Source organism: Girardinichthys multiradiatus, chromosome 22 (assembly GCF_021462225.1).
Source record: "Girardinichthys multiradiatus isolate DD_20200921_A chromosome 22, DD_fGirMul_XY1, whole genome shotgun sequence".
Classification (NCBI taxonomy): domain Eukaryota; kingdom Metazoa; phylum Chordata; class Actinopteri; order Cyprinodontiformes; family Goodeidae; genus Girardinichthys; species Girardinichthys multiradiatus.
In genome coordinates, this window is record NC_061814.1 from 40,907,222 (window position 1) to 40,934,523 (window position 27,302).

Here is a 27,302-nt window from a genome sequence, read left to right on the forward strand (position 1 = left end):
ATCCTCTGCTGGGCTTTCTTGATGAGAGGAGCACAGCGCATGCTCGCAGGTAAAACAAGCATTTTTATTACTTTTAAATTGTAAAACATTGCTCTGTTTATCTTTTTTGTCCAAAATGATTAAGAACCACATGGAGGGTCTAAAAGTCACTTGTGGGGTTGCAGCCCCCTGTGATAGACCAACAAAAAGTACAATAAAAATGTGAAGTGAAAAGAAAATGATGCATGGTTTTGAAACAGTTGTTACAAAAAAATCTGAAAAGTATGTAAACCCATTTCTGCCACTTGAAAGTAGAAAAATACACTTGGTATGTCATCATTTTTGCGATTTAATGCCATAATTATGAGATACCATGTGTCATTTTTTTTACTTTCAAGTGGCTGAAATAGGCTTCCCTAGAAAAAAGCCGCATCCATTTGATTTTGTTAAAACAGAGTCTGTCCATGTGTAGTTTAATCTCATATGCAGGCACATTTACCTGGGTGCCCATCGCCCCACCTGGCCCCCCTCTTGTTGCGCCACTGTAAATGCATCCCATTGGGAACGTTCATTATAAAACTTCAGGCTGAGGTTGAAACGTTTTAAAATCAATCACACCCGGAGTGAATAGTTATGATGTAGAAAACTGAAGCCTCCCGGCCCTCCATCAGCTTCCTCCAAGTACCTGTGCGGCGATGATGACGTCGGGTCACGTGTTGTTGTTTGGATCAGGAAACGTCGGTTACGTCCTGAACAGCGACAGTTCCTCCACTCATTGATGAGTGCCAAGCCTTCACGCTGCCCGGGATGACTGTGGGAAGGGTGCCGCTCCTCCTGCTGTTATCGGGAACTTGGACTATCAGCATGTAGAGGTGGAACAACCAAGTCCGACACGGATCCGGCTGCTGGTTGCTGTGGGCGCAGCTAGCCACCGTCTCTCCGCAGCGGACAGCGGTTGAAAGGAGAAAGAAAAAGAAAAAAAACTCGAGCTAATCGCGGCCAGGCTAGCTCCGGTGTTAACCTCCGAGACGGGGAAGAACTGCACCGGGTCCCGGAGACACATTCAGGCACCGGGGGAGTTGTGTGAGAGGAAAAAGGGGAGTAAAAAATGGAGCTGTTTCAGGCTAAAGACGAGTACATTCTTCAGAGCGGGGACCGTGCTCTGTGGTGCAGCAGGAAGGACGGGAGCATGGCTGTCAGACCCGGTAGGTACTAATAACAGCTGCTTCTGGAAACTAAAATGTCTGCTTCATATAGCTACAGATGGATTTTATCACCAGTCCTCCTGTTCTCTGCACGTTTCTCTTTCCCGCTCTCCTCTCCTCTGAAACCTGATCCTTACCATCAGATCAGATCAGACTCACTGATCTGTTCATTAAAATCAAACACGCCGTTTTAAATGAAGGGATTGTGTTCTTTGGACGCGCCTCTACTGTAAATCATCTCTATGGCTGTTATTCCGGGAGTGCCAACACCCCAGACAGACTCCAAAGTTGTCAGCCTGCTTCTCAGGTTTCAGACAGAAGGTTGAATTTAAATAAAACACCGTGCAGGAATGTGCAGGAGTAGGACAACCACCTTTTACTGAACGTACAGCTTCCTAATTTGGACAAAACACATTTTATATTAGACAATTTCTTTCTCTTTAGGAGGTGGCCAAAATTATTTGAATGCTCTAAATGCCAGGGAAATGAGAGGGAGATTTCAGGAGTTTGCACACACTAAGATTACTCAGCTTTCAAAGCCTAGGTGATGATGCCATTTATTTGTAAGTTTCTGACAACCGAATTTACAATGTTTCAGTTAAATGGGGACACATATGTGGATGTATTTTAAGGCAACACCTCTAACACACTTTTTCCTTGTGAGACGGCATCAAAAAATAGAAATCAGGCAAGACATGATGAAGCCGTCATCCTAGCGGGGAAGGAGATGGGTTCTGTAACCCGGAGGTCAGCGTGTTTTGGTGCGAAATGTGCGAATCCACCCCAGAACAAGAGCAGAAGGCTTTGTGAAGATGCTGGCTGAAGCTGGTAGGAGACTAACATGATTCCCAGTAAAACGAGCCCTGTATCAACATAAAGAAGCCATTACTCCAAAGGCAACATGAAAAGCTAGATGATTAGATCCAGAATAAGTCTGGGTATGAAATGGTGCTAAGAAAGGGACCTGGATCCTCCTCCATCCGAGGCGTTTACCTGTATTCTGTTCAGCTGCAGGACTATCCTAGACACCCTACGTGAGAACCCTGCATGGACAGTTCGGCAACAATAAAACACACGGAGTGTTTCTTCAAGAGGACCAGGCCAGACTGGAATGGTCGGATTTCATTATCCAAAAGCTCTTCCACTAACATTACGAGTCCAGGTTGCCATAAACACCGTATGGTCCGGTCCCAACTATGAGTCCTGCAGAACTGCTGCATCAACCGCCACTACCGTCAGATTATTTCCAGACAGACAGACTTGTGGTAGTCCAGTCCTACCGTTCATACACCTGCAGTACAGCCTGTACCAACCCGGCCATCTCAGACAATCCCACCGCTGTCCCTGTCAATATAATTGGTTTGAGACTGACTCCCTGTGCTGATTAACCAGTCAAATGCTGTGGTTTATTTGATAAGCAGCTCAACATTAAATAATGATATATGGTAGTAACAAAACCATATATTATTTGGACATTATTTATTTATGAGATGTATTTATCTCCTGTTTTATTTGACCTTTTAACATTTCTTGCTGTCAGTATTTCGTTAGATTGCTGGTGGAGCAGCGGCTCGTCAGTCAGGGTCTGATGAGCCGCAGCAAAAAGCTTAAATTATTTCACGGTTTGGTGCAGATCAGGATCAATCAAATAATTAAATAACACAGTATTTATTTTTACTTTTAATAAATACACTTTAAATTTATTCATGAATTTTTAATTATTTGCACATTTAAATACTTACGATTATTAAATATTTCCAATTTTAACAATAACATTTGTAAAAATATTTAATATCTTATTCATTTATCTAGTTGTGGCACTTTTGGCCGTCTGGATTTATGGGAGTTACATATTCCTAGTTGCTGCAGCTGCAGCAGCAGAATTGCTGAACTGGAAGAAAAATTCACCAGAAGGCCCAGCACATGATCCCGTGTGTCAGCTGTGCAGCCGGCCTGAACCGGGCTTTGGTTGCACCGCTGTTTCATTATTTAATTGGAAAAAGGGTTTCCACTCCTCGCTGAGTTTCCACTCCACTTCGCTCAGCACAAACCGAGAAGGGATTTCCACGATATTAAACTTTCCAGGAGGACGTTTGGTAAATTTCTTTTCACTTTTCTGCAGGTCTTCCCCTCTTAACTCTACCCACCCAGGCATGGGGCCCCGTCAGCCGGCTCCTCTGTACATTTAGTTCTCCAGCACGTGGAACAGGAAGAGTCATTGTTTTAGGCTGCCTAAATGTTCTCCACCCATAGCCACACCCTCCATCTTTTGCCAATTTGCCATGCTCTAATCAGACTCCATTACTAATGTGGAGAATTCAGTTTGTTTTCCTGTTAAGAATTCCCACAACTGTCTCCATACTTGTAGAAAATGAAACTTCGGCTGCTGTCTTACATTAAATGACAGTTTCTTTTAGTTTTACTTTTAGTTTTGAAGCTTTTTTTCCACATATTTTTGGAATAAATACGATCCTTATGAAAACTTGTTACCTTGTTTACTCCATCTGGAATATGTAGACCAACTCTTCTTGTTTCTGTTTATCCTGGTTTAAAACCACGACTGATTGAAGTACTTTCTGTTTTTCTGTGTAACTCTCCAGCTATTGTTGTCATGAAAGGTTCTCGCGCTCAGACATCTCCAGAGACATCTGAATAACTCTTTGTATCATGTGCTGCTTGTCAGTTTTGGATCAGCTTCTAACGGACGTCTGTTTTCAGCGACAGACCTGTTGTTAGCCTGGAACCCGGTGTGTATGGGCCTGGTGGAAGGCATCATTGGAAAGATCCAGCTTCACACTGGTAGGTGGAAACCATTTCAGCTGTTTTTGGTCTGTTCCTTTTACACAGCAGACAGGTTCTTGCCTGTATTTTTCCATATGTGTGTGCTGGACACGTGTCACCAGTATTTGGCATGTTTGTTTCTCAAAAGTAAAGGTGTGGAAAAGATGTGTTGGCGTACTTTCAGAGATGAGTGAGCCATGTTCAGATCTTACAGTTCAACGTTTGATAAATAAATACTCAATATTGTTAAAATTCACACGACCAAATATATTATTCTAATGTACATCTTCCTCCAAACTGATTGGCATCCTCGGTAAAGATGTGCAAAAATCTTTAAAACTAATAAATCTTTTATACCAATCGTGTTAATCTTGTGAATACTCATCCACAGGTTTCATTTATTTTTGGATCTTTATCCTCCCGAAAAACCCAGTGACGACGCGTTTTTAGTTTTCTTGCAGAGTTTATAATGTTATGCAATCCAACAAGGATCCTAGGGACTTGGGAAGACAAACAGGCCCACAGCATCACAGTTCCACCACCATAAAAAGCTCAGTCCTAGTTTAATTTAACTAAAGCCCAGCGTTTCAGTAGCGTTTAGCAAACTACACGTTTATGTTTGTGATGGTGCCTAATGGTTGTTATGGAGACTCCGTGAACCCAACCTTGGTCTTCATGCAGCTTTTTTCAAACGTTTTAATTATCGCTCTGACTTAAGGCTGCACAATACCAGGAAAAAATGCAACCATATTGGTGAATTGTGCAATGCAATGATAACTTGCAACATAAGCTAATCCTTCACTAAACGGTGTTGATGTTTTTCTTTCTGTTTTGGGCTCTTTGCAAACGAAGATAAGATCCCAGCAACATGCTTTTACTCAGTTTGTATCTGGCTAAACAACCGAGATGCATAATAATAATAATAATAATAATAATAATAATGTAGTTTACTAGAACATCTCAGTCCTCTCTTAAAGCATTTTCTGCTGCATTAAAAGCATGCATGCATAGTGCCATATGATTCCAGCATTACGACATTGTTGATATTGCATACAGTGATATTGTAATAGCAATAAATGTTTGATTAATTGTGCCGCCCTCTTCTGACTGTAGATATGGAAACGTTGCAATACGCTGTTTCATTGAAGCCATTTTCAAAATGATGTAGTTCATCACACATCTGCCTGACTCAAATGGCATGTTCTCTTTCCTTTCCCATTTTGAAGAGTGGCTTAAAGAAATTGGCTTCTGTGTCATTCCCTGTTTAAACCCCACTGAAGCAAGAAGATTACAATTAAAACATTCGTAGACCCGATCTCAGTTCCATGCATCCATTGCCTCCACCTGCTTATCTGTCATGATCAGTGTCCATCTCCAGCAGTCATTGGGGCAAGAGTCGGGTTACCCCACAGCTAGGTGGTCAACACAGAAATGCACAGGTCAAAGAACCATGCATGCACATACCGGTACTCAAACCTAAGGTCAATTTAACCTGTTTTTGGACTGTTTTTTGGGTGTGGGGGAAGCCGGAGCACCCAGAGCCAGCCGAGGCCTAGATTGGAACCCGGGACCTTCCTGCTGCAGGGCAACACTGCCCCAGCCTTGCATCTCTCACCTGCTTGTAAAATAAGTTGAATACAAGAAGTCACAAAATGCTTGCATTAAATTAACTTTACAGGAATTATTTGGTTAAAAGCAATAATTAATTACCATGGATTTTTTCCACTCAACAAGTGAAAGCAAGGTAAAGGTTGGATTTTCTTCCACAGTGTTGAAGTGTGAGGTCCTGCTTCTGCAGTTGAAGATGATCAGAATCAGAATCAGAATCAGAAAAGCTTTATTGCCAAGTACGTTTTTGGACATACAAGGAATTTGTTTTGGCGTAGTCGGTGCAATACAGTACAAATTAAACAGTACAAACATATCTACAATATAATATAAATATAAGTGCACAGTTTTAAGTGAGTGAGAGTAAATATAGAGCAGTATAAGATGCAAGAGCAATACAACAGTGCAGGTGATCATTGTGCAAGTAAGCAGGAGTCCAAGCTGAGCGTTAATGTAACGCATAGAGTTGCAGGTTACAGGTGTCCTGTCAGCAAAAAAAGGGGGGGTGTGGGGGAAAGGGGGAATGTCAGTGTGGTTTCCGGGCTTTGTTAACCAGGCTGGTGGCAGATGGGAAAAAACTGTTCTTGTGGCGTGAGGTTTTGGTCCGGATGGACCGCAGCCTCCTGCCAGAGGGGAGAGTCTCAAAGAGTCTGTGACCGGGGTGGGAGGGATCAGCCAGAATCTTCCCTGCCCGCTTCAGGGTCCTGGAGGTGTACAGTTCCTGGAGCGACAGTAGACTGCAGCCAATCACCTTCTCAGCAGACCGAATGACACGCTGCAGCCTGCCCTTATCCTTGGCTGTAGCAGCGGCGTACCAGATGGTGATGGAGGAGGTGAGGATGGACTCAATGATGGCTGTGTAGAAGTGCACCATCATAGTCTTTGGCAGGTTGAATTTCTTCAGCTGCCGCAGGAAGAACATCCTCTGCTGGGCTTTCTTGATGAGGGAGCTGATGTTTGGCTCCCACTTGAGATCCTGGGAGATGATGGTTCCCAGGAAGCGGAAAGATTCCACAGTGTCAATTGTGGAGTCACAGAGGGTGATGGGGGCAGGTGGGGCTGGGTTCTGCCTGAAGTTCACAACCATCTCCACTGTCTTTAGAGCGTTGAGCTCAAGGCTGTTCTGGCTGCACCAGTCCAACAGATGGTCGACTTCCCATCTGTACGCGGACTCGTCACCATCAGAGATGAGTCCGATCAGGGTGGTGTCGTCCGCAAACTTCAGAAGCTTGACAGACTGGTGACTGGAGGTGCAGCTGTTGGTGTACAGGGAGAAGAGCAGAGGAGAGAGAACACAGCCTTGGGGGGAACCGGTGCTGATGGTCAGGGAGTCAGAGACGTGCTTCCCCAGCCTCACGCGCTGCTTCCTGTCAGACAGGAAGTCAGTGATCCACCTGCAGGTGGAGTCGGGCACACTCAGCTGGGAGAGCTTCTCCTGGAGCAGAGCTGGGACGATGGTGTTGAAGGCAGAGCTGAAATCCACAAACAGGATCCTGGCATAGGTTCCTGTGGAGTCCAGGTGCCGGAGGATGAAGTGAAGGGCTAGGTTGACTGCATCATCTACAGACCTGTTGGCTCTGTAGGCAAACTGCAGGGGGTCCAGGAGGGGGTCGGTGATGTCTTTTAGGTGTGAGAGCACAAGGCGCTCAAAGGACTTCATCACCACAGAGGTCAGGGCGACGGGTCTGAAGTCATTAAGCCCTGTGGTCCTTGGCTTCTTGGGAACAGGGACGATGGTGGAGGACTTGAAGCAGGCTGGCACATGACATGTCTCCAGTGAGGTGTTAAAAATGTCTGTGAAGACTGGAGACAGCTGATCAGCGCAGTGCTTCAGGCTGGCTGGTGAGACAGAATCCGGTCCAGCAGCTTTCCGGGGGTTCTGTCTCCTGAAGAGTTTGTTGACGTCCCTCTCCTGGATGGAAAGAGCCGTCCTCGGCGTGGGTAGGGGGCTGGTGGGGGTTGGAGGTGCCAAGGCCCCTCTTGAGGTTGGGGAGGTGGGGGTGGTGGATTGTGGCTGCAGCTGTTGGGGGGCATCGTGGGAGATGGTTGCAGGACTGTCCCTTTGTCTTTCAAAGCGGCAGTAGAACTCGTTCAGGTCGTTGGCGAGGCGTCGGTCGTTGATGGAGTGGGGGGCTTTCGGCTTGTAGTTGGTGATTTGCTTGAGCCCTTTCCAGACAGACGCAGAGTCGTTGGCTGAGAACTGGATTTGGAGCTTCTCAGAGTACAGTCGTTTGGCCTCTTTCACTGCCTTGCCAAACTTGTACTTTGCCTCTCTGTATATGTCTTTGTCCCCACTCCTGAAGGCCTCTTCCTTATCCAGTCTTAACCTTCTGAGTTTAGCTGTGAACCAGGGTTTGTCGTTGTTGTAACTCACCCTGGTGCATGATGGTACACAGCTGTCCTCACAGAAGCTGATGTAGGAAGTCACAGCCTCTGTGTACTCGTCCAGATTGTTGGTAGTAGTCCTGAACACATCCCAGTCTGTACAGCCTAAACACGCCTGGAGATTCTCCACAGCCTCACTGCTCCACTTCCTTGTCGTCCTCACAACAGGTTTGCAGAGCTTTAGTTTCTGCCTGTATGCAGGAATCAGGTGGACCATGATGTGGTCGGATTGGCCCAGTGCAGCACGTGGGACGGCGTGATAAGCGTCTCTGATGGTGGTGTAACAGTGATCCAGAATGTTGTCCTCTCTGGTCGGACATTTTATAAACTGTCTGTATTTGGGAAGTTCGTGGGTCAGATTACCTTTGTTAAAGTCGCCAACGACGATTACTAAGGAGTCCGGGTTGGTCCGCTCCACACTCAGTATCTGGTCGGCGAGCATGCGCTGTGCGACCTGCACGTTAGCTTGCGGCGGGATGTAAACACCGACCAGGATGAACGAAGCGAACTCACGGGGGGAATAGAAAGGCTTACAGTTTATGATGAAGGTTTCCAGGTCTGGAGAACAGTGCTGCTGAATTACTGTCACGTCGTTGCACCAACCACTGTTGAGGTAAAAACAGATTCCTCCACCTTTCGCTTTGCCGGAGAGTTCCGTGTCTCTGTCCGCTCTGTAGAGCTGGAATCCTGCCAGCTGCAGCGCAGAGTCCGGTATTAATCCACACAGCCACGTCTCCGTGAAGCACAAAACTGCCGATGAATAAAAGTCCCTGTTTTTCCCCAACAACAGTTGTAGTTCCTCCATTTTGTTGGGAAGTGAGCGCACGTTAGAGAGAAATATTCCAGGTAACGGTGTTCGTAGTCCACGCTGGCGAAGACGTACCAGCACCCCAGCCCGTTTCCCTCTCTTCCGGCGTTTCACCGCGTGAACAAAGGTGAGCGCACCTTTGACCAGAATGTCCAAATATTCCAGAGCAGTAGGTAGAAATGTTGGAAATAACTCCTCTGGTGTAGTAGCCCTGATGTTCATGAGTTCTTCTCTGGTGAGAGAGCTCCGGGTACCATCACAGAAGACCGTTTTAAAGCAAAAAACAAAACAAAACAATGCGCACCAACACGCCGAGGCGACCATCTGCGGCGCCATCTTGTTTAGATGCGGCTTATTCTAATCTTTAATATGTGTTTAAAAATGCTGTATATAGACAAATCAGCATGATATAAATACAGATGCATAATAATAAACCCCCATTAAAAAAATCTGTGTAGTTACCATTCTGTGTGGTTGCATCACACCTTTCTGACTGTGAGCGGTTGTGCATCAATGACGCAGTTTCTCATGTCTTTTATTTGGTCCTCTCGGCAGACCTTCCACTTGGTCTCGTATTAATCCGGCAGAAAGCGCTCGTGGGCCAATTACCAGGCAACCACCAGGTTTACAAGATCACCAAAATAGCCGTCATTCCCTTGTCCGACGAGGAGCCTCAGGAACTTGAGCTGGAGGTATGCACACGTTCAGAAATTCACAAACTTCTTCTTTAATTTTCACATTCTTCTATTTCCTTTATTTTAATGATTCTTGTAGAAATCCTTGATTTGTATTTAGCGGTTATTAGAGTACCAAATATGAGTCGCCGAATGATTCATCTCTAAGGGATTAGCTGAAAATGGTGGAAAATTAGTTCTGGGTTTTTAAAAATAAAATCCACACGTGAAATGACATTTAACAATGACAACAAACAAGCTGATTGGTGTTAAGATTTCAGTTTTTCAGGGAGGCTTCATGGATGGTGAGACTGAATATTTTCAAGTGAGTAATAACAAAGGAGGAGGATCAGTAGAGCATAGGCTTTTATATCTCGTCCCGTACTTTGTCCTTGTACTGCAGAGTGAGTGTCTGTCTTCTTTTGCAAGTAGAAATCCTGCAGATTAATGTTGATGTTAGGTAGAAAAATATCCCCACCCTTTAAACTTTTTCACATTTTGTTACAACCATAAACTTTAACTTTACTTTATGGGGATTTTTATGTGATCGACCAACAGAATTTAGCGCACAATCATGACCTAAATCAAAAGTGATGTTTGGTTTTCTGGCCTCAGAGGTTTATTAGAGAACATTAGTGAATAACCATGAAGGCCAAAGAGCACAGCAAGCAGGTCAGGGAGGACGTTTAAAGCACGGTTAGGTTCTAAAACAATATCGCAAGCTTTGGACATGTCTGAGCGTTGGAACGAGTAAACCATGTTTGCAACCCCACCCTAACATATAAACTGACAGCCAAAGCAAGGAGAGCATCAATAAGAGATGCAGCCACAGCGCTCATGGTAACTCTGGAGGAATTGCAGAGAGCCACAGCTCAGGTGGGAGAATCTGTTGACAGGACAGTAATTAGCTGTGCTTGCTACCGATATATCCTTTATGGAGTAGTGGCGAGAAGAAAGCGAGTGTTGAGAAAGGACCAGCCATGTGGGACCACAGCAAACATGTTGAAGAAGGTCTGCTGCAACATTTTTTAACCATGTATAATTTTCCTTCCACTTCAGAATTATGCTCCACTCTGTTGGTCTGTGACATAAAATCCTGCAAACATTGAGATTTGTGGTTTTAATGTGAGAAAATGTGAAAAACGTTAGCGAGTAATGCTATTTCCCCCTTAGCTGTAGTTTGCAGACAGATTGTACCAAATTCTCTGAGCTGATGACTCTTTTCGTGCTTTAGATGTGAAAATGTGTGTTTAATTAATTCCTTACAGCTTTGCAAGAAGCATCATTTTGGAATCGACAAACCAGAGAAACTGGCCCAGTCTCCAGATGAATCGAAGTTCTTGATGAAGACTCTGAGTCAGATAAAATCCAACGTGTCCGTCCCCATCAAGAAAAAGGTAGTTTTCTTACATTCTGACCTTTATATTCTGACCTTTAAAGGCCATCTGAGGCCTCTCGTTGTTTTCCAACTCCTTCTCAAACGTCCTGCTGTTTCCTCTCCCCGCTCGTCCCATTCAGTATTCCCCTGCATTCCAGGTTAAAGAAAACAAAGAGAAGGAGCGTCTGGAGAGGCGGCTGTTAGACGAGCTCTACAAGATATTCATGGACTCGGACTCCTTCTACTACAGCATGACCTATGACCTGACAAACAGTGTGCAGCGGCAGGGAGACGCAGAGAAGTCCAGCTTACCTCTGTGGAAACAGGTGGGAGAGAAACATCACTTCATAATTTGTATAAATCCTTTTTCACTTTAACTGACTGTCGCTTCTCTTTATCCAGGTGGATGACCGTTTCTTCTGGAACAAACACATGATCCAAGATCTTATTGATCTTCAGGTAAGAAATTAATTGTTTGTTGGGTTTTTGCTTGTAATTGACATCAGTAAAGTTGTGATTAGGAACGAAATCTTCTTTAGTTTGAATGTTTTTAGGTCTTAACCTAAAAAAAACAGAATTTCTATGTCGTGCTGTCTTCTGTACCTTTCCAAATGATCCAGGTCCCAGAGGTTGACTTCTGGGTAATCCCGATCATCCAAGGCTTTGTCCAGGTGGAGGAGCTGGTGGTGAACTACAACGAGACGTCTGATGACGAACGGAGCAGCCCGGAGACCCCACCGAAGGAGATCACCTGTGTCGATGACGTCCACCCTCGCTTCACTGTGGCGCTGATCTCCAGACGAAGCCGCCACCGTGCAGGTGGGCGTGCACAATAAGTCCTACCTGAACCCTGGAGCTCGTTGAGTTAATGCACCGTGTTGTCTTATTTTTCATTGCAGCAGTAAAATGTCGTATTTCATATATTTAGAAAAATCCAACTTTTAATTTGATTGCCTTTATTCAGTGTGGGAAAAATTATTCTGCAGTAAGAAAATGCAAAACAAAATGACAAGTGGCACGTTTATTGGACGGGACCCGAGTTTTTCTTGATACTACAGATAGTGAGGAGGATGCTAAGGAAGGTAAAAACATATCTCCAATCTCTTGCTTAGAAAACTGCAGCAAAGACTAGGATCCTGGGGTCACCAAGACCTTTTAACAAACATTCCAGGTGGATCTGAAGTGAAACAAAGAATGACTATGTGGAAATAGAGCCGGAATTGTATCCTGCGTTGGTTGGATATATTTCCATGCAAATTCTACATGACAAAAACACAATGTATCTGGCCTGTTGGATGGACTTTCCCTCACATCAACACTGTGGATATATGTTTGTAGTGGATAAAGCTCACAAAGAGTGCAGGGCACACTGTGATGAAGTAAAAAAAATGACGTTATTGATGTTAGTGAATCAATATCATTATGAAAATATTCAGCAATATTATCACAATTACATGTTTTCCTCAAATTGTGCAGCCCTAGAGAAATAAACACTCCATGCCCATTGTTGAGTACGGTTAAGGATGTGTGATGCTGTGGGCCTCTTTCTTTTCCAGAGGCACTTGGAACCTCATTAGCATGCATGGCATCATGAACTCCTACAAATACCTGTACATTTTAAATATAAACCTGGTAGATTCTGCAAGAAAACTGCAAGTTGGATCTTTCAGCAGGACAATAATCCAAAACACAAAATCAAGATTCTTTGATGTTCATCTCAGTCCACTGATCCAAGTCCTGTCAAAAAACCCATTGAGCTGAAAAGAAGAGATCAGAAAGATGATTCTAGAGAGATTGTGCAAAGAGGAACGGTCTCAGATCTTCCTCTTTCTGTGCTCCAACCTTGTGAACTGCCTAAGAAGACTAAGAAAAGACTAAGAGCTTCTAATTAAACAGTCATTTCTCAACATTTTTATCAGCGTGAGAGTACGTTTCTGCAATACAGGATGAATTTATTTTACAGTGTTTTACATCTTGACCAGGGTGGGAATAATTCTAGAGGGCGCTGTTCCTGAAATGTGATAAACTTGTAACGTAGATAAGGAGAATAATACCGATGCATTCTTCATCTTTAAAGGGATGCGCTACAAACGCAGAGGAGTAGACACAGACGGCCACGTGGCGAACTATGTGGAGACGGAGCAGCTGATCCACGTGCACAGTCACACGCTGTCCTTCGTGCAGACCCGGGGCTCTGTGCCTGTCTTCTGGAGCCAGGTGGGGTACCGCTACAACCCCCGACCACGCATAGAGAAAGGTAAATAGAACTGTGCTATCTAAACCAGGGAGATCTTGTCTGTTTTAAAAAGACACGTTTATTAGTCGGATCATATTTGATCTGCTTCATTTTCCGAATCAGGACCCTATGTCTAGAGGTCCGTCTGATGTTTCTGGCAGAACTAAATGTTTTAGAAAATGTGACCGCTTTGCAGTAACTTTTCAGATATCATGATGTTTTGTGGCCTATGTGGTCCTATCATATACATGTTTTTCTTATGTTGCAGGGCAGAAGGACACAATGCCATACTTTGCTGCTCACTTTGAGAAGCAGCTGAAGCTTTACACAAAGCAGGTTAGTTTGATTCACCAGAATGCAGACGTGTGTGTGTGTGTGTGTGATTTTTTTTCTATGTTACTAATTTGAATTTAACAACATTTTGATGAATGTAACACCTGTCGCTGCATCTGTAAATATAACCTTGCCCTCTTATAGACTTCTTCTTTTACTTTAATTTCAGTTTCAGATCATCAAGCAAATTTTATAATCAGAAAAAGACGAGCTGAGTAAATACAAAAGCAGTTTTCAAATGATAATTTTATTAAAGGAAAATGCTATCCAAACCAATCTGGCCCGATGTGAAAATATTAATGCCCCCTAAACCGAATAACCTCTGTGCCCACCATGGTGGCCAGGGTCAATGACAGGTGATCAGTTTTTACATCAATACATCGATCGTATTTAAGTCTGGAATTTGACTAGGCCACATTAAAATCTTCGTTTAGCTTTTTTAAGCCATTCAAAGGTAGACCTGCTGGTGTGCTTTGGATCATTATCCCACTACTTGACACCAATGTCTTCTGGAGCTTAAGGTCCAAAATTGATGGCCGGATATTCTTCCTTAGGATGTCTGATAGAGAGCAGTTAATTGGTTCCCTCAATTATGGCAAGGTTCTGAGCAGCTCTAGATGTAACCGGACCTCTGTCTTGTCAGTCCATAAAATATTTTCCCATGTCTTGGAGGGCATCGAGATGGTCTTTGTGTTTTTGCCTTGGAGCTTTCCCTTGGATGAACCACTGACCAAACTGAGGCAAATGAGCCCTACGGGGTTACAGATGTTTTTAGGGTCTTTTATGACCTCCTGGATGAGTCGTTGATGCTCTATTGGAGTAATTTTGGTAGGCTGACCACTCCTGTGGAGGTTCACCACTGTACCGTGTTTTCTCCATTTGTGGATAATGGCTCTCACTTTGGTTCCCTGGAGTCCAACAGCCGTAGGAATGGCTTTTCAACCATTTTATCTTTGTATTATTGCCTCTGTTCTTGTATTTCTTTCTTTAGCTTGAGGCATGATGTGTTGTGTTTTAGGATCTTTTAGCCTACTTCATGTAGTCACACAGGTTCTATTAGGTGTTTTCTTGATCCTTAATGTCTGGCAGTAATCAGGCCTGGGTTTGGCTAGTGAAAATAAATATGTTGTTAATCACAATTAGTTTAACAAGGGGAGCAACTACTTTTCCACATGGAGCTAAACATTTTTCCCTTAATAAATGAAATCATCAATTGCAAAATTCTTTTTTGGATCCATGTTATTTTTGTTTGATATAAAAATTTGTTTGATTATCAGAAACATGAAAATGTGACAAAAAAAAGCAAAAAGAGAATAAATCTGTATGGGAGCGAATATCCTTTCCCAGCCCAGTAGTTGTCTTCTTGACAGCAGCTGTTTTATTATTGCAGGTCATCATTAACCTGGTGGATCAGAATGGACGAGAGAAGATCATTGGTGACACGTTTCTGAAGCAGGTCCTGCTGTACAACAACCCAAACCTCACATACGTTTCCTTTGACTTCCACGAGCACTGGTAAGAGAAACGCTGCACCATGAATGGACTTCATTCTTTACTCTTCGTTGCCTTCACTTCCTCTTCGTGTTCTCACTTCCTGTTTGTCAGTCGTGGAATGAAGTTTGAGAACGTCCAGATACTGACAGATGCGATTTCTGACATCATCACTGACATGAAGTGGGCCTGGTAAGTAGTGCCTGAAACAAATGCTGTTAACAGGAACAGAAAGGCAAGCAAGGTGTATTAATATTAATTATAGAAATATTTGGTGCTTCCCCTAATAATAAATGGAGAGCGATTCAGTAAGTTGCTTTTACAATTTGGGTGGTAGTTGGTAGAGTGGAGAAGATTTTGTTCTGTTTAATTTAACAAGTTTAAACTTAAATGCATCATTTTTGATACATTTGTAGTAAATGTGTCTACTTTCAGTTGGTGTGTGTGTCATTGTTGTAGAAATGACTGTTTTCTGGTAAATCCCTTCAAAACATAAAGACACAGAATTCTGCTCAGAGACTATAATGTTATTTGACTTGGAATCTTCGCATAAAGTCTGGATTTGAAAAGTATTTTTACATCATTGTATCTAATAATATAATCAAAGTAGGAACTTGAAAATCAGACCTTGCTCCTGCTCTCGGTTGAAAACGTTTTCCAGTACCTCCTTCTGTTTTTGAACCACGGCCGTGTGATTTTTATGAAGTGAGGTACAGCCTTCCCCCCGCTTGCACCGGCTGCCCAGAGAAGGCGGAAATTATTCCACGGGATCGGTGCTGAAATTAAGACTATTGCGCTCCCAGCGGTGGCTGCTTCCTTGTTGCAGGAGGGTATATCTATTCTGAACCCAGCTACTGATCTGATTAATGATAGGCCGGCGCCGGTAACTCACTGGCGATAGCATTGGAGAGGCTAGCTGAAGTTGGCTTCCAATTGATGCTTCTGATTCTGGAAACGGTTAAAGGGCCATTCAACCTCATTTTCATTACCTTCAGCATCTTTAATCTGCTCCAACTATTAAACTACAGTACTTCTCACATAACAGAAGAAGAGACATCTGTGACTCATTTTGTGTAGTCCTCGAAATCTTTATCGAGGTTTTCCACTGAACAGTTCCTTTGGTCTCACGACTGATTCAGTTTTTTTCATGTACATTTCAGAATTGACAAGAATTGTAATGGTAAACCTTACTAAATTAAATAAATCTGTTAGGATATTTGGAAGAATCTTTTTAACATTTCATTTGTGATGTAGGCTAATTTAGGCATCAATAACTGGTTTGGAAAAGGTCAGGAAGCTAAACAGGGCTGAGGCAGTGAAACACACTCAGCATTTCTTTTTTTAATTAGGGCCTTTTTATTGTGACCTCTAATCTACCCATAAACACACACCCCTTTTAGCCTGTTTTGAGTTTTCTCTAAGTTATGCTCATGATGTACTATTAGTATAGAACAATCCAGTGCAGGTTTGAAGTGTCTTAAGTACCGTAGCTTATGGGTTGGAGCAGATTAAAGATGCTCAAGGTAATGAAAAATGAGGTGGACTTGCCCTTTAACTGTTTCCAGAATCAGAAGCGTCAATCGGAAACTGACTTCAGCTTCGTAACCAGCCTAAGGTAAGGTAAGTTTATTTATATAGCGCTTTTCAGTAACGAGACACTCAAAGCGCTGTACATACAATTACAATACAATCACAAAGAACACAGAAAAACAAATCAAATGCTAAGAAATCTAAAAATCTCTGGTCAATATTACAATGATACAGATAACATTAATAATCCTTTGGGTTTTACTGGTAAGAGCTGGTTCTAAACCAACCTTTCTAAAGAGGTAATTATATCATTAAGTCCTCTATGTAGGGGAAAGCATCTTGTGCTAAGAAGTCTCATCGTTCCACTGAATTCTAACTAGTGAAGCTGAGTCACTGGTACAAAACAGCTTTAATCCACATTTTCAGGTGCTAATAATATATTGCTTTTACTGGTGCTGAAGTTGAACTAAGTAATCTAATTAAGAAAGCTGGGTCATTGGTGTAAGAGCAGCTGAAGTCCAAGTTACTAATAATGTTTGGTTTTCGCTGGTAAAATCTATGAAAAGTAATGAAATCACAGTAAAGTAAGATAGGAGGGAAAAAAATCATATTTCAGACTCTATTCTGCTAAGAATAGAGTCTGAAATAGTACAAAAAAACCTCAGCAGGGGTAAGCAACACACACGTAAATAAAGATTCAGCAAGGGTACGGTGGAATCTTGAGGGTGTGAATATATATAGTGTATATAATATATATAAGTCTGAGTGTTTTTGCAAGAATTAGACTGTCAACACTGATAGAAGCGCCATTGTCCTTGAGAAGAGAGGTGGAAGTTTTATCAATCGGCCGCATGGTCCTATCAGCACACAGCTGGTAGGGGAGTGCTGAGGAAGAGCGTCGTGTTTATATAACATCCAGGAGATATTTTGTCGATAGCCTGTAAGCAGAAGTTGCCAAGGCCACATTGGGGAGCCAGATTTAGAAAAACAATAAATGTTGTGGTTCAGGGAGTTGTGAATTTCCAACCACCTTAACAGTTTTACTGGTATGTCTCAATTGCGAATCCAAATAGCCAAATTTCTGGTATTTTCCGCAGATCTGGAGCATACAACTTCTCCAAGAATATATCTTTTAACCTCTGAGTCCAACCGCTTCCAGGCTGCGATCCGGTTCAAGAATCGTGTCCAGCTTGCGATTCTGCTCTCTTAACATTTCAGTCTGAGTGTTGATCGCTCTACAGACTCCATCTAACATCGCAGGAAGCTTTGGAAAGCTTTGAACAGCCGCCCACGTTTTAATCATTCGATAAGCCAAGAAACCACCAACTCCAAAAAGCAGAAATCCTGTTATCAAAAGTCTAAATATGTAGATATCTTCTACGTCCGCGACCGGCATTGTAGTCAGGCACACAATCTTCCACTGCTGCCAAGAATCCATTGTGTTTCCAGAGAAGAACGTCCCGCCTGGACAAGAGGGTCTCCTTTACCCTGTCTTCCCGTGGGAAATTATTTTTTTATCAATTACGTTGAGAGTCCAGCTGACCAAATCCATAATTTAAAAGTTTGGAGGATATGCAAAGCGAGGCTCTGAAAAAAATACAGACAAAAAGCAGAAGCAGGGATCAGCAGGGAGGGAGGGAGAGAAAATGCGTGTCTTCCACCGAGAGCAAGAGCCTAGGCATGATAGTCACTAGCCTCTCCAATGCTATCGCCAGTGAGTACTCTCCTCATTTGTCAGCGCCGGCCTCTCAGTTACCGGCTCAGTAAAGCTCGAAGACACCTTAAAATTAAAAGTATCCAAAACTTCTAACTCCCTGAGGGGCCTGAACTATTGATGAAAAGCAGATTACGTTGGGCCTTCAGAATAAAGCTCTCAGATGATTCCTAAAATAAACGTCTTGGTCTTTCATCGGTTAGATTATTTAGAAAGTTGCTCCAGAATTAATTGTGGCTCAAAATGACAACAGTAATCCATATTTGGGCTGTTATTGATTGTTTTTAATGTGTCATGACGTAGATGACATCATGTTGGCTACGCAGTCAGTGGCGAGCACCACCAGAAATGTAGTTTCTATAACTGCTTTATCTTTTAAAATGTACCTCCGTCTGTCAGGGTGGACCAAGCTGGAGTCATCTGCAAGCAGGATGGGATCTTCAGAGTCAACTGTATGGACTGTCTGGACCGGACCAACGTGGTTCAAGCTGCCATAGCTCGAGTGGTGATGGAGCAGCAGGTAGGAGTTTTTCTACGATTTTTAAGTTCTCCTAATATTTTCCCTGGTTCTTGTAGCAGTGACCTTTCAGTCAGAACGTCATTGTGGACTGCTAAAACTCACATGGCACTAAGTAAACCAAACTGCTCTAGCATTAGGGCTTATAAAATAACTTTTCAAGAAGCTCAAGGGTTTGGTATACTAAAATATATGAACAGTTTTTAATTTTCACACTGCACTGGTCCTTTTCTTGACCTGTTTTTATCTGGTTGGCTTTTTTGGTTAAAATGTCTTTCCCCTAAAAGACATATTTCATCATATTATAGCGCCAAAACAACTAGAAGTCACCACAATATATTTTCTCCTGCTTAGTATTCAATTCAATTCAATTCAGTTTATTTATATAGAGCCAATTCACAACACATGTCGTCTCAAGGCTCTTCACAACAGTCAGGTACATACATTCCTATTAATCCTAACATTGAACAGTTCAGTCAGAGTTAGCTTTTTATTCAAATTGGATAAAAAGTTTTTCTATCTAAGGAAACCCAGCAGATTACATCCAGTCAGTGACTTGCAGCATTCACTCCTCCTGGATGAGCATGTAGAGACAGTGGACAGTCACTGGTGTTGACTTTGCAGCAATCCCTCATACTGAGCATGCATGTAGCGACAGTGGAGAGGAAAAACTCCCTTTTAACAGGAAGAAACCTCCAGCGGAACCAGGATGAGGAAAACTAAGGATTAAATATTCAAAAGAGTTGTAGCTATTGATTGGTCTGGGACTAATCAATAAATCGGACTGAAAGATGGTTGCTACTCCTCCTCCTCGCCCAGTATATCGAGGAATGTGAAAATTTAAATAATTAGTAGGAGTTGACTCATTTATAGTAACATAATCCTCTTGCTGCAGCCAGGTTTCTGTGAGGCAAAATAAATCAATCTGATTGTCACAAATCAGGTCACTAACTAGCAAAGTCTTTGAAGAGAGAGATCTTATGTTCAGTAAGCAACATTTAATTGTTTTATTTTTCTTTTCGGTCTGAGTTGTGTTTATTTTTATGAGATTTTCCTGAGTTCCTCCTTTTAGATTATTTTTTAATCTATTCAATTTTGGCCGTGGGCAACAACATTTCTTTCTGTTTGGAATATTTTAAACTACAACCAGCACCTCTGTGATGCAGCTGACTGCAGGCTGCTGAGCTTAGCAGATGCATTTTATTTTTAGGTGGTCAGAACACAGGAAGTGGGTTATAGAGAACTGGTGCAGACTGGTTGGTATCTCAGTTCCCTATGGTAACCAGGAAGTAAACAGGCAAGGTGTAGTTTGTTACACGGAATTAGCATAGACGATTAATATGACGAAGATGGACCGTATTGTGTTGTGATTGAGCTAATTCAGTGCCGTCGAGAATCAAACCCAGATTCTCAACCTGAAGGAAAGGATGAGAGAAACAGTTGGGCTGTTGAGGCCCTTCTCCACATGTTTGTATTCATATTTAAATGACACAGCAATAAAAGAAACTACAAAGTAATCACTGTTTTCCATTTAGTTAGGCCTGTCTGCTGCTGTTCATTCACAGCTTCCACCTCGTCTGCTACAGCTGAGCTTCCATGTTGGGCAGGTTTCAACTGGTTGGCTCCCAGTCTGTTAGGTCTCCATGCTATTGATGCATTTTTTCCAACTTCCTCCTCCTCACTGCCCAGAGTGGATGTTCATCGTATTTGGGGTGGGGTAGTATCGCCGATACAAATACCGATAATGATAATTAGTAATGATTCATTTTGTGATTTTGTTTTAGGTAGTTGATTATTTTTATGACAAAACAAAGGACAAAGATTTTATGGACATAAACATGTTTTTATTAACTAACTACAACAATATTTAAAAATGTAACAGTTTAAAAATACTAAAATAATTCCTTTATCCATGACTCTTTGTGAATTATCCTGGTGAAATAACAAAATTATTAAGATAATTAAGTCTGTAACTAATCTGCATGTAGCCTGAATAGGAATACTAAATTTCCTTCAAGAGTTAACACAAAATGCTTATTATATTCAGCCATATTCATATTTGATATCTTTATGTAGGGGTATATTCTTGAGTTCAGTTTGAGATTGAATATATGATAATAATTGATAACAGTTTGCTAACATTGTATCTCTGATCATAAATTACACTGTGGAAAACATTTCTTTATGCTGGAGATAGCCTGGATATCCCTGATTTTTGCCTGAAAATCCAAAGACCTCTTTCTCTGTGTCGGGGTCTGGTTTGGGAATCTCCCTCCTCCTCCTCCAGTTCTCTCGAGGATGAACTGGTTTTTATGTTTCTGGTGGTGTTCCCACAGTGGTGAATGACTGTCCTGCACTCATCATATGTGGCAGTGTCCTTATCAGCTGCAGTGAATAACGTCCACAAAGCGCTTCTTTCTCTCCGCCATCCTGGCCTGCTGTCAGTGCTTTCCTGGCAGAGCAGGGAGGGGCAGAGAGAGGTGCTGTTTGCACAGATGGAGAGAAGATGCACTCGACTGAACTCTGAAGAATTTGCTGCACATATAGAAGAGAATCTGAAGCTAGAGTATCGATCTCGCCACGCTAGTATTGATCCAATATCGACTTGGTATCGATCCTGTTATTTGTATTAATCTGCCTACCACTACATCATACGAGGTCACATTAAACTGAGTTTCTGTCGATACTTTCATTGTGTTTTGCATCTATGCCTGAATCCTGTCTTCCTTCTTCAGCAACTTTCAGCTGCATGCTCGACTTGATTGTTTTTACATGTTTATCAACTTTTGTCATAAAGTTGTATAAGAATATAATCTGCTCCATGCCTGAACTCAGTGGAGGTGAAAACGTGTAAAAATCATGAAATATGCCCTTTAAAGCTAGTTTTCTCGTGTGATCACCTCGATCCTCTGTTCTCCCTGCAGCTGAAAAAGCTTGGTGTGATGCCTCCAGAGCAGCCTCTGCCTCTCAAATGCTACAAGATTTATCAGGTCATGTGGGCCAACAACGGAGACACCATCAGCAAACAGTACGCAGGAACAGCAGCCCTCAAGGTAGCATCATTTCCAAGTTCACTAGTTTTCTTTTCAGTTCGGTGAAATTATTTCTTTTCAGGAGTGATTCTGAAGCCTTTGAAACAACTGAGTAAAGGTTATATCGCCGTTGTCTTCACAAGCTTTTCTGTCACAAGTGTAGAGAATGAACAACTGGCGGTTTGTTCTGGTTTAGGGAGACTTCACGAGGACAGGGGAGAGGAAGCTGGCCGGTGTGATGAAAGATGGCGTGAACTCTGCCAACCGCTACTATCTGAACCGTTTCAGAGACGCCTACAGACAAGCAGTCATTGGTATGGGAAGTCAGACTGATGCAATGAAAACTATTGCATTGGAGTTCTGTGCATTTGATTAATCTGCGCCTCCCTGCAGATCTGATGATGGGTTTGCCTGTGACGGAGGACCTCTACTCCATCTTCAGTAAGGAGAAGGAGCACGAGGAAAAAGAAAAGGAGAGCCAAAGAGGAGCCCAGGAGCAGGTCAGCCTTCTGTTGCAGACCTACATGCAGCTTCTGCTGCTGGACGATGAGACGTTTCATGGAGGGTGGGCTCTCATCAACTGTGACATGAGGTTAGTCGTCAGTTCTCCTGCAGGAGCTTCTGCTGATTAACCAACCTGACGGGTTCACGGATCGATGGATGTAGCAGTGAGGAGCTAAATTAATCTAGATTAATATATTAGAAAGTCAATATCCAGTCTAAATGTATCAGATGTAACTGAAGGAGGAAATATTTCCAATTAAATATCAAAACAAGGAATTAAAATGTTTTGGTTTATGAAAATTAAGATTAATCAAATCAAATTAAGTTGTCACTACACTATTTATAAGGTCTATTTACATGATTCATAACGTGATTTTTACACGTTCATTTCAAGGTTTTCTTGACTCCCTCTCCCAGATGCTTTCAGTCATTTCTTGGTGTTAAAATCAATAATAACAGTAACAGTAATAATAGAATTGAATAGAAACGTTCTATATCAATTTATGGCAAATATTTCCACATGGGTCTGGCTTTAAATATGCAACCTGCAAAAGACTATACCTGCAGACTTTAGGAAAGGACGGATAGATGGATGGATGGTCAGGCTAGTAGATGTATGGCAGGACAAACGGATGAATCGATGGTTTATGGACAGATTGATGGATGCAAGGACAGATGGACCAAGAAATGAACTCCTGCAATGTTAGAAGCCGGTTAACAACAGGCCAGATGCATCTAAGAATCAGTTACAAGTACATTTGAATTTGTTACAATTCGTTGGAATTTTCATCAAGATATAATAAAAAAGTGATGGGGGTCTAACAGCAGTGAATAACCAATAAAATGTAAATACAGTGCTTGTTTTTGGACATAAAATGTAATAAAAACCTTAAATTTGACTTTGTTTTATATTATTTATTTTAAAATTTTGTTTTCTTTTACTTTATTTTTACTATATTCCTTATTTCTTATTTTGATATTTTTTTCAAGGGCAGAAGAGAGATTTTCACAGTTTTAGGGAGACCTGAGTGGTCGAGACGGTGCTTCACAAATCCCTGATTGGGTCAAGAACAAATGGGAATGCCTATGGATCAAATAGGAATAGTTATGATACCCAAGCATGATGTTTTGGATTGGGAAGTTCGGCACCAGAATTGGATCAGCTCAAAACTTTTGCCATGAATTTCAGATGGCTCAAAAATGCAAGAACCAAGAATGAAATACGAATCAGTTATAATGACGTAATGACATAGCTGTAACTTGGCTTTAGGGTTGAGGAAAAGCAGAACCAGTTAAGAACAAGTTGTACTGCCAACCCCTGCTGAGCACTAGAACATTTGGTGGAAAAGCACATCCATGGCATTTAAAAAAAACTTTGTGAAAAGAGATTAATGCTTGTGTTTGCATGTGCTACACGGAGAAAGAGCTCAGTTAGTCTTTTTTTATCCTCCAGCCTCATTGATGCAACCAACAAAGATGTGGATGTGCTGCTGCTCCTGTCAGATAAAGCCTACTACATTGCTTAGTAAGTCTGATCTAAATTCCATATTTTATTTTGTGTGTGCCGTATAGAGTGACTTACACCTCCCGTTATTTTGTTTCAGCTATGATGACGAGGCAGATAAAGTCAACCAATACCAGCGTCTGAACTTGGAGGGTTTGGAAAAGATTGAAATTGGTGAGGAGTTAAACCCAAAGGAGAAGTTCTTGCACACTCACTGAGTCACTCAACACTTCCTGAAAGTGCTTACAGCTTCTCAGAAACCTGTTAGCAAAAATCCTCACTGAATATGATTCATGAAATAACTGCAGAGTAGTAAAAAATGGGTGTTATTGCGATTGTGTGTTGGCTTGCAGGTCCGGAGCCCACTCTGTTCGGGAAGCCCAAGTTCTGCTGTATGCGTTTGCACTACAGGAATCAGGAAACTAGTGGCTACTTCCACACCCTGAGAGCGGCAACGCGGAATCCAGAGGACGATGGAAAGGGTAACACAACAACCAGTTTGATTTTCTCCAGCAATAAACATGGCTGACCTCTGATGACTTGTGTTGTGATATTTTTCAGATACGCTGCAGTGCATAGCTGAGATGCTCCGCATAACGAAACAGTCCACGGGGTTGGACCTGCTTGTGGTGGAAAAGAAGCTTGAGAGGCGAGTACTAATTTGTAAATATTAATACAAGGAAAAAGTATCTATAATAGTTCCTTCACATTTTGCTGTGTTACAAACAGACACAGTGTATTTTATTGGTAAAAAGCGCAGTGTGATTATAAAGTAGAAGGAAATGGATAACTCGGTCAGATTGGATGGATGTATCTGGACGTATGAATCTGCTGTGGTCTGCAGCCGTTCATTGTAGCTCTGGCTGTATGTTTAGGCCCCTTCTACTGCTGGATGGTGGACCTTCCCCTCAATCTGCAGTCCTTTTTGCCTCCAGTAGGTTTTCTTCCAGTATTGCCCCTCTTAACTCCATCTTCCCCCAGCTTTCCTGTCCCTGCTGAAGAAAATTATTCCCACAGCATGATGCTGCCACCATCCTTCTTCTATGTTTGCTGTCTCCTACATGGCTTTTGGCAAACTGCAAGCAGGACTTCTTATGGCCTTCTTTCAACACTGGCTTTCTTCTTGTCACTCTTCTATAAAGGCCAGGTTTGGGGGGTGCACGACTAAAGGTTGTCCTGTGGACATATTTTCCCACCTGAGCTGTGGATCTCTGCAGCTCCTTCAGAGTTACCATGGACCACTTGGCTGCTTCTGTGAATATTGCTCATCTTGCCCCTTTAGGACTTTATTTAGGGGTATTCCCACAGCATGATTCCACAGTTTCTAAAGAAAAAATGAAAACCATTTATTTCTCCTTCTACTAGATAATTATTTGCTACTTGGTTTTGGTCTATAAGATAGTTATTACATTTTTTTTCCAAGGCACTTTAAATGTTTCCCATCTTGCTAATTCGACAACAGAGCTGCTGCCAGAGCTGTGGATCACCGATGTGTTTCTGTATCTGTTCCAGGCGGCAGAGTAAGCCTCAGGAGGACATTATGGGGATCCAGAACAAACCTGCTGGTCAGGTTCCTGGGAGCTCGGGTCTTGCGCAGGGCAAAAGTTTTCTCCTCAACAAGTTCTCCTCTCTGAACCAGAAGGTGAAGCAAACCAAGACAAACGTAAACATCGGCCCCTTTAAGCCACTCGGCAAGCTGGGAAACTTCTCCAAACCAGACGTGACCGTGAACTTCCTCAAACCGACCATGCATGTCAACCTGTGGAAGTCAGACAGCAGCCTGGAGACGTCGGATAGCAAGCCCACCTCAGGAGCCCTCAAAGACATGGGTGACAAGCACTACGAACACGACTCGGATTCGGACTCGTATAATTCCGACCCTGAGCATCCATGCTCTGGGTCCTTTGAAAAAGTGGACTATGTTCTGCCCAGCTGTGGCATTGTAGCTTCAAACTCGCGACTGGGCAGCCGCTCTCAGTCCATCGGCAGCGTGGAGCTCAACATCCCGTCTATGATCCATGTCACCGGCTGCGGAGAAAGACAGGAAGGCCTGTCTGAAATGAACGATAAATCACCTGGAGCCGCCTCATTGGCTGAGGAAGCCCTGCTGATTGACTTTGGTACACCCATCGACGCCTACTGCCACCAGTTTGTCCAGGATGCACAGACCATACCTGTTGAGGTATTTGGAGAGCTGCCACCAGCTGGTGTCCCTCCAGCCAACCCTGCAGTGCCCATGCAAAAGAAAGCCCCTGCAGACTCACAGCATCAGCCGGGCTCTGAGCTGCAGAATCAGCACCAGAAGACTCAGCTGCCGAGACCTTCCCAGTTAGACGTCCAAACCTCTACCTCCAGATCCAACCTCCTCTCTGTCCAGAGGCCCAGCTCTGCGGTCTCTGGAGGCTCCCAGAAGAGTCCGAGTTCGCTGATGGAGGGCAGCCTCGGGCCCTCGCCAGCCGACAGCAACGGCAACCGCGTGGTGTCCCCTTTTGCCAAGATCAAGAGTTCCATGGTCCAGGTGGCCAGCCTCACCCAGGCAGGACTCACCCAGGGCATCAACTACGCCGTGGCGAAGGTACAGAAAAGCCCAGAGCCAGACTCTGTAAACGAGGCCCAGGAGAGCGAGCTAAAGGCAATGTTTACACAATGCCAGACGAGGATTATTCAGATCTAGTGCTTTTCCTTGTAGCAGGATTTTATAGTCATTCGTGATCTTGAAACTTCCCATGTGGTAGCCTCAGCAGAAGCTTGCACAGAGTGTCATTAATAGGCCAATATATGTGCTCTTAGATGCACCTTTAAATGAGCCTTCCTACGTCAACCGAGACTCTTGTTCAGAGCAGAGAAACACATCCTCTACTCCCATCATCACAGCCAACATGTTTACAGGCACACAAGTTTGGATTTCCCCCTTTTTTTGTTTGAGCGCTGATTGTTTTGTCTTTTTTTGCCACGCTGCATTGCACACTGAATAATATTAATATATGTCCTCTCTTATGTGGTTTAATGGTCAATTGTGCCTCGCTGTGGAAATTGCAATAGTGGTGCGATGTTTTTGGTTTTTTCCCCTGAATACCAGCTGAGTACCAGTTGGCTTTAGAAATAGTAATCGGTCACATTTGTTGTATGTTGAGGATCCCAAATAATTAGACTGGGATTAGCAGACATTCCATCCAAATCCTAAAACACTCCATGACAGGCTTTGTCCCGGATGTGATTGAACTGGTGTGATAACCTTGAGGGAAAAAAACCATGGTTTCATGGTATTAAGGGAAATATCTTTATTTCAAACAAAACCTGTAATTCCTTCTGCTGCTAAATTAATAGAACATGTTAATTATGGTTACATTAATGTTTATATAACTTTAAACTATTTTATCTTCAAAGTTAGGCTTAAAAATACACATTTAAATTTAATTGTAGTGTTCTAGTTAACTAGTCAGGCTATCTGCTCCGGTAGAGCCTGCAGTAGGACGCCAGGAAGTTAGTTTGCTGAAATAAAGTTAGTTTTCTCACAGGTGACCAGAAATATTTCAACACAGCTGAATAGGAACAGTGTAGTAGCCTTATTTTTTATACAACTGACAAGCAGTGTGTAGCAGCAGGTGGGGGGCGGGCAGTGC

At 42.8% G+C, this 27,302-nt stretch overlaps 1 protein-coding gene across 2 annotated transcripts; it reads left to right on the forward strand.

Annotated features, from left to right (window-relative positions):
• inpp5f (inositol polyphosphate-5-phosphatase F) lies at positions 1-26,676 on the forward strand. Of its 2 annotated transcripts, none has more exons than XM_047352420.1 (20): positions 1-1,184; positions 3,903-3,983; positions 9,322-9,458; positions 10,709-10,837; positions 10,959-11,144; positions 11,221-11,277; positions 11,439-11,637; positions 12,896-13,075; positions 13,323-13,390; positions 14,778-14,902; positions 14,993-15,070; positions 18,522-18,642; positions 21,564-21,692; positions 21,868-21,985; positions 22,065-22,263; positions 23,629-23,700; positions 23,780-23,853; positions 24,033-24,161; positions 24,241-24,328; positions 25,192-26,676. In XM_047352420.1, the coding sequence occupies exons 1-20, from the start codon at positions 1,088-1,090 to the stop codon at positions 26,351-26,353; spliced, it is 3,429 nt and encodes a 1,142-aa protein (XP_047208376.1). In that variant the 5' UTR covers positions 1-1,087; the 3' UTR covers positions 26,354-26,676. The 2 variants fall into 2 exon arrangements, with proteins under 2 accessions (XP_047208376.1, XP_047208377.1); XM_047352421.1 differs by having other exon boundaries at positions 10,977-11,144.
• The last annotated feature ends 626 nt before the right edge of the window (positions 26,677-27,302 follow it).

Bases quoted from the DNA above. Each gene is read 5' to 3' on its own strand.
- inpp5f (XM_047352420.1), top strand. From the start codon at position 1,088: ATGGAGCTGTTTCAGGCTAAAGACGAGTACATTCTTCAGAGCGGGGAC. The intron at 3,984-9,321 runs GTAGGTGGAAAC...TCCTCTCGGCAG, and splicing joins AAAGATCCAGCTTCACACTG to ACCTTCCACTTGGTCTCGTA. The intron at 24,162-24,240 runs GTAACACAACAA...GATATTTTTCAG, and splicing joins TCCAGAGGACGATGGAAAGG to ATACGCTGCAGTGCATAGCT.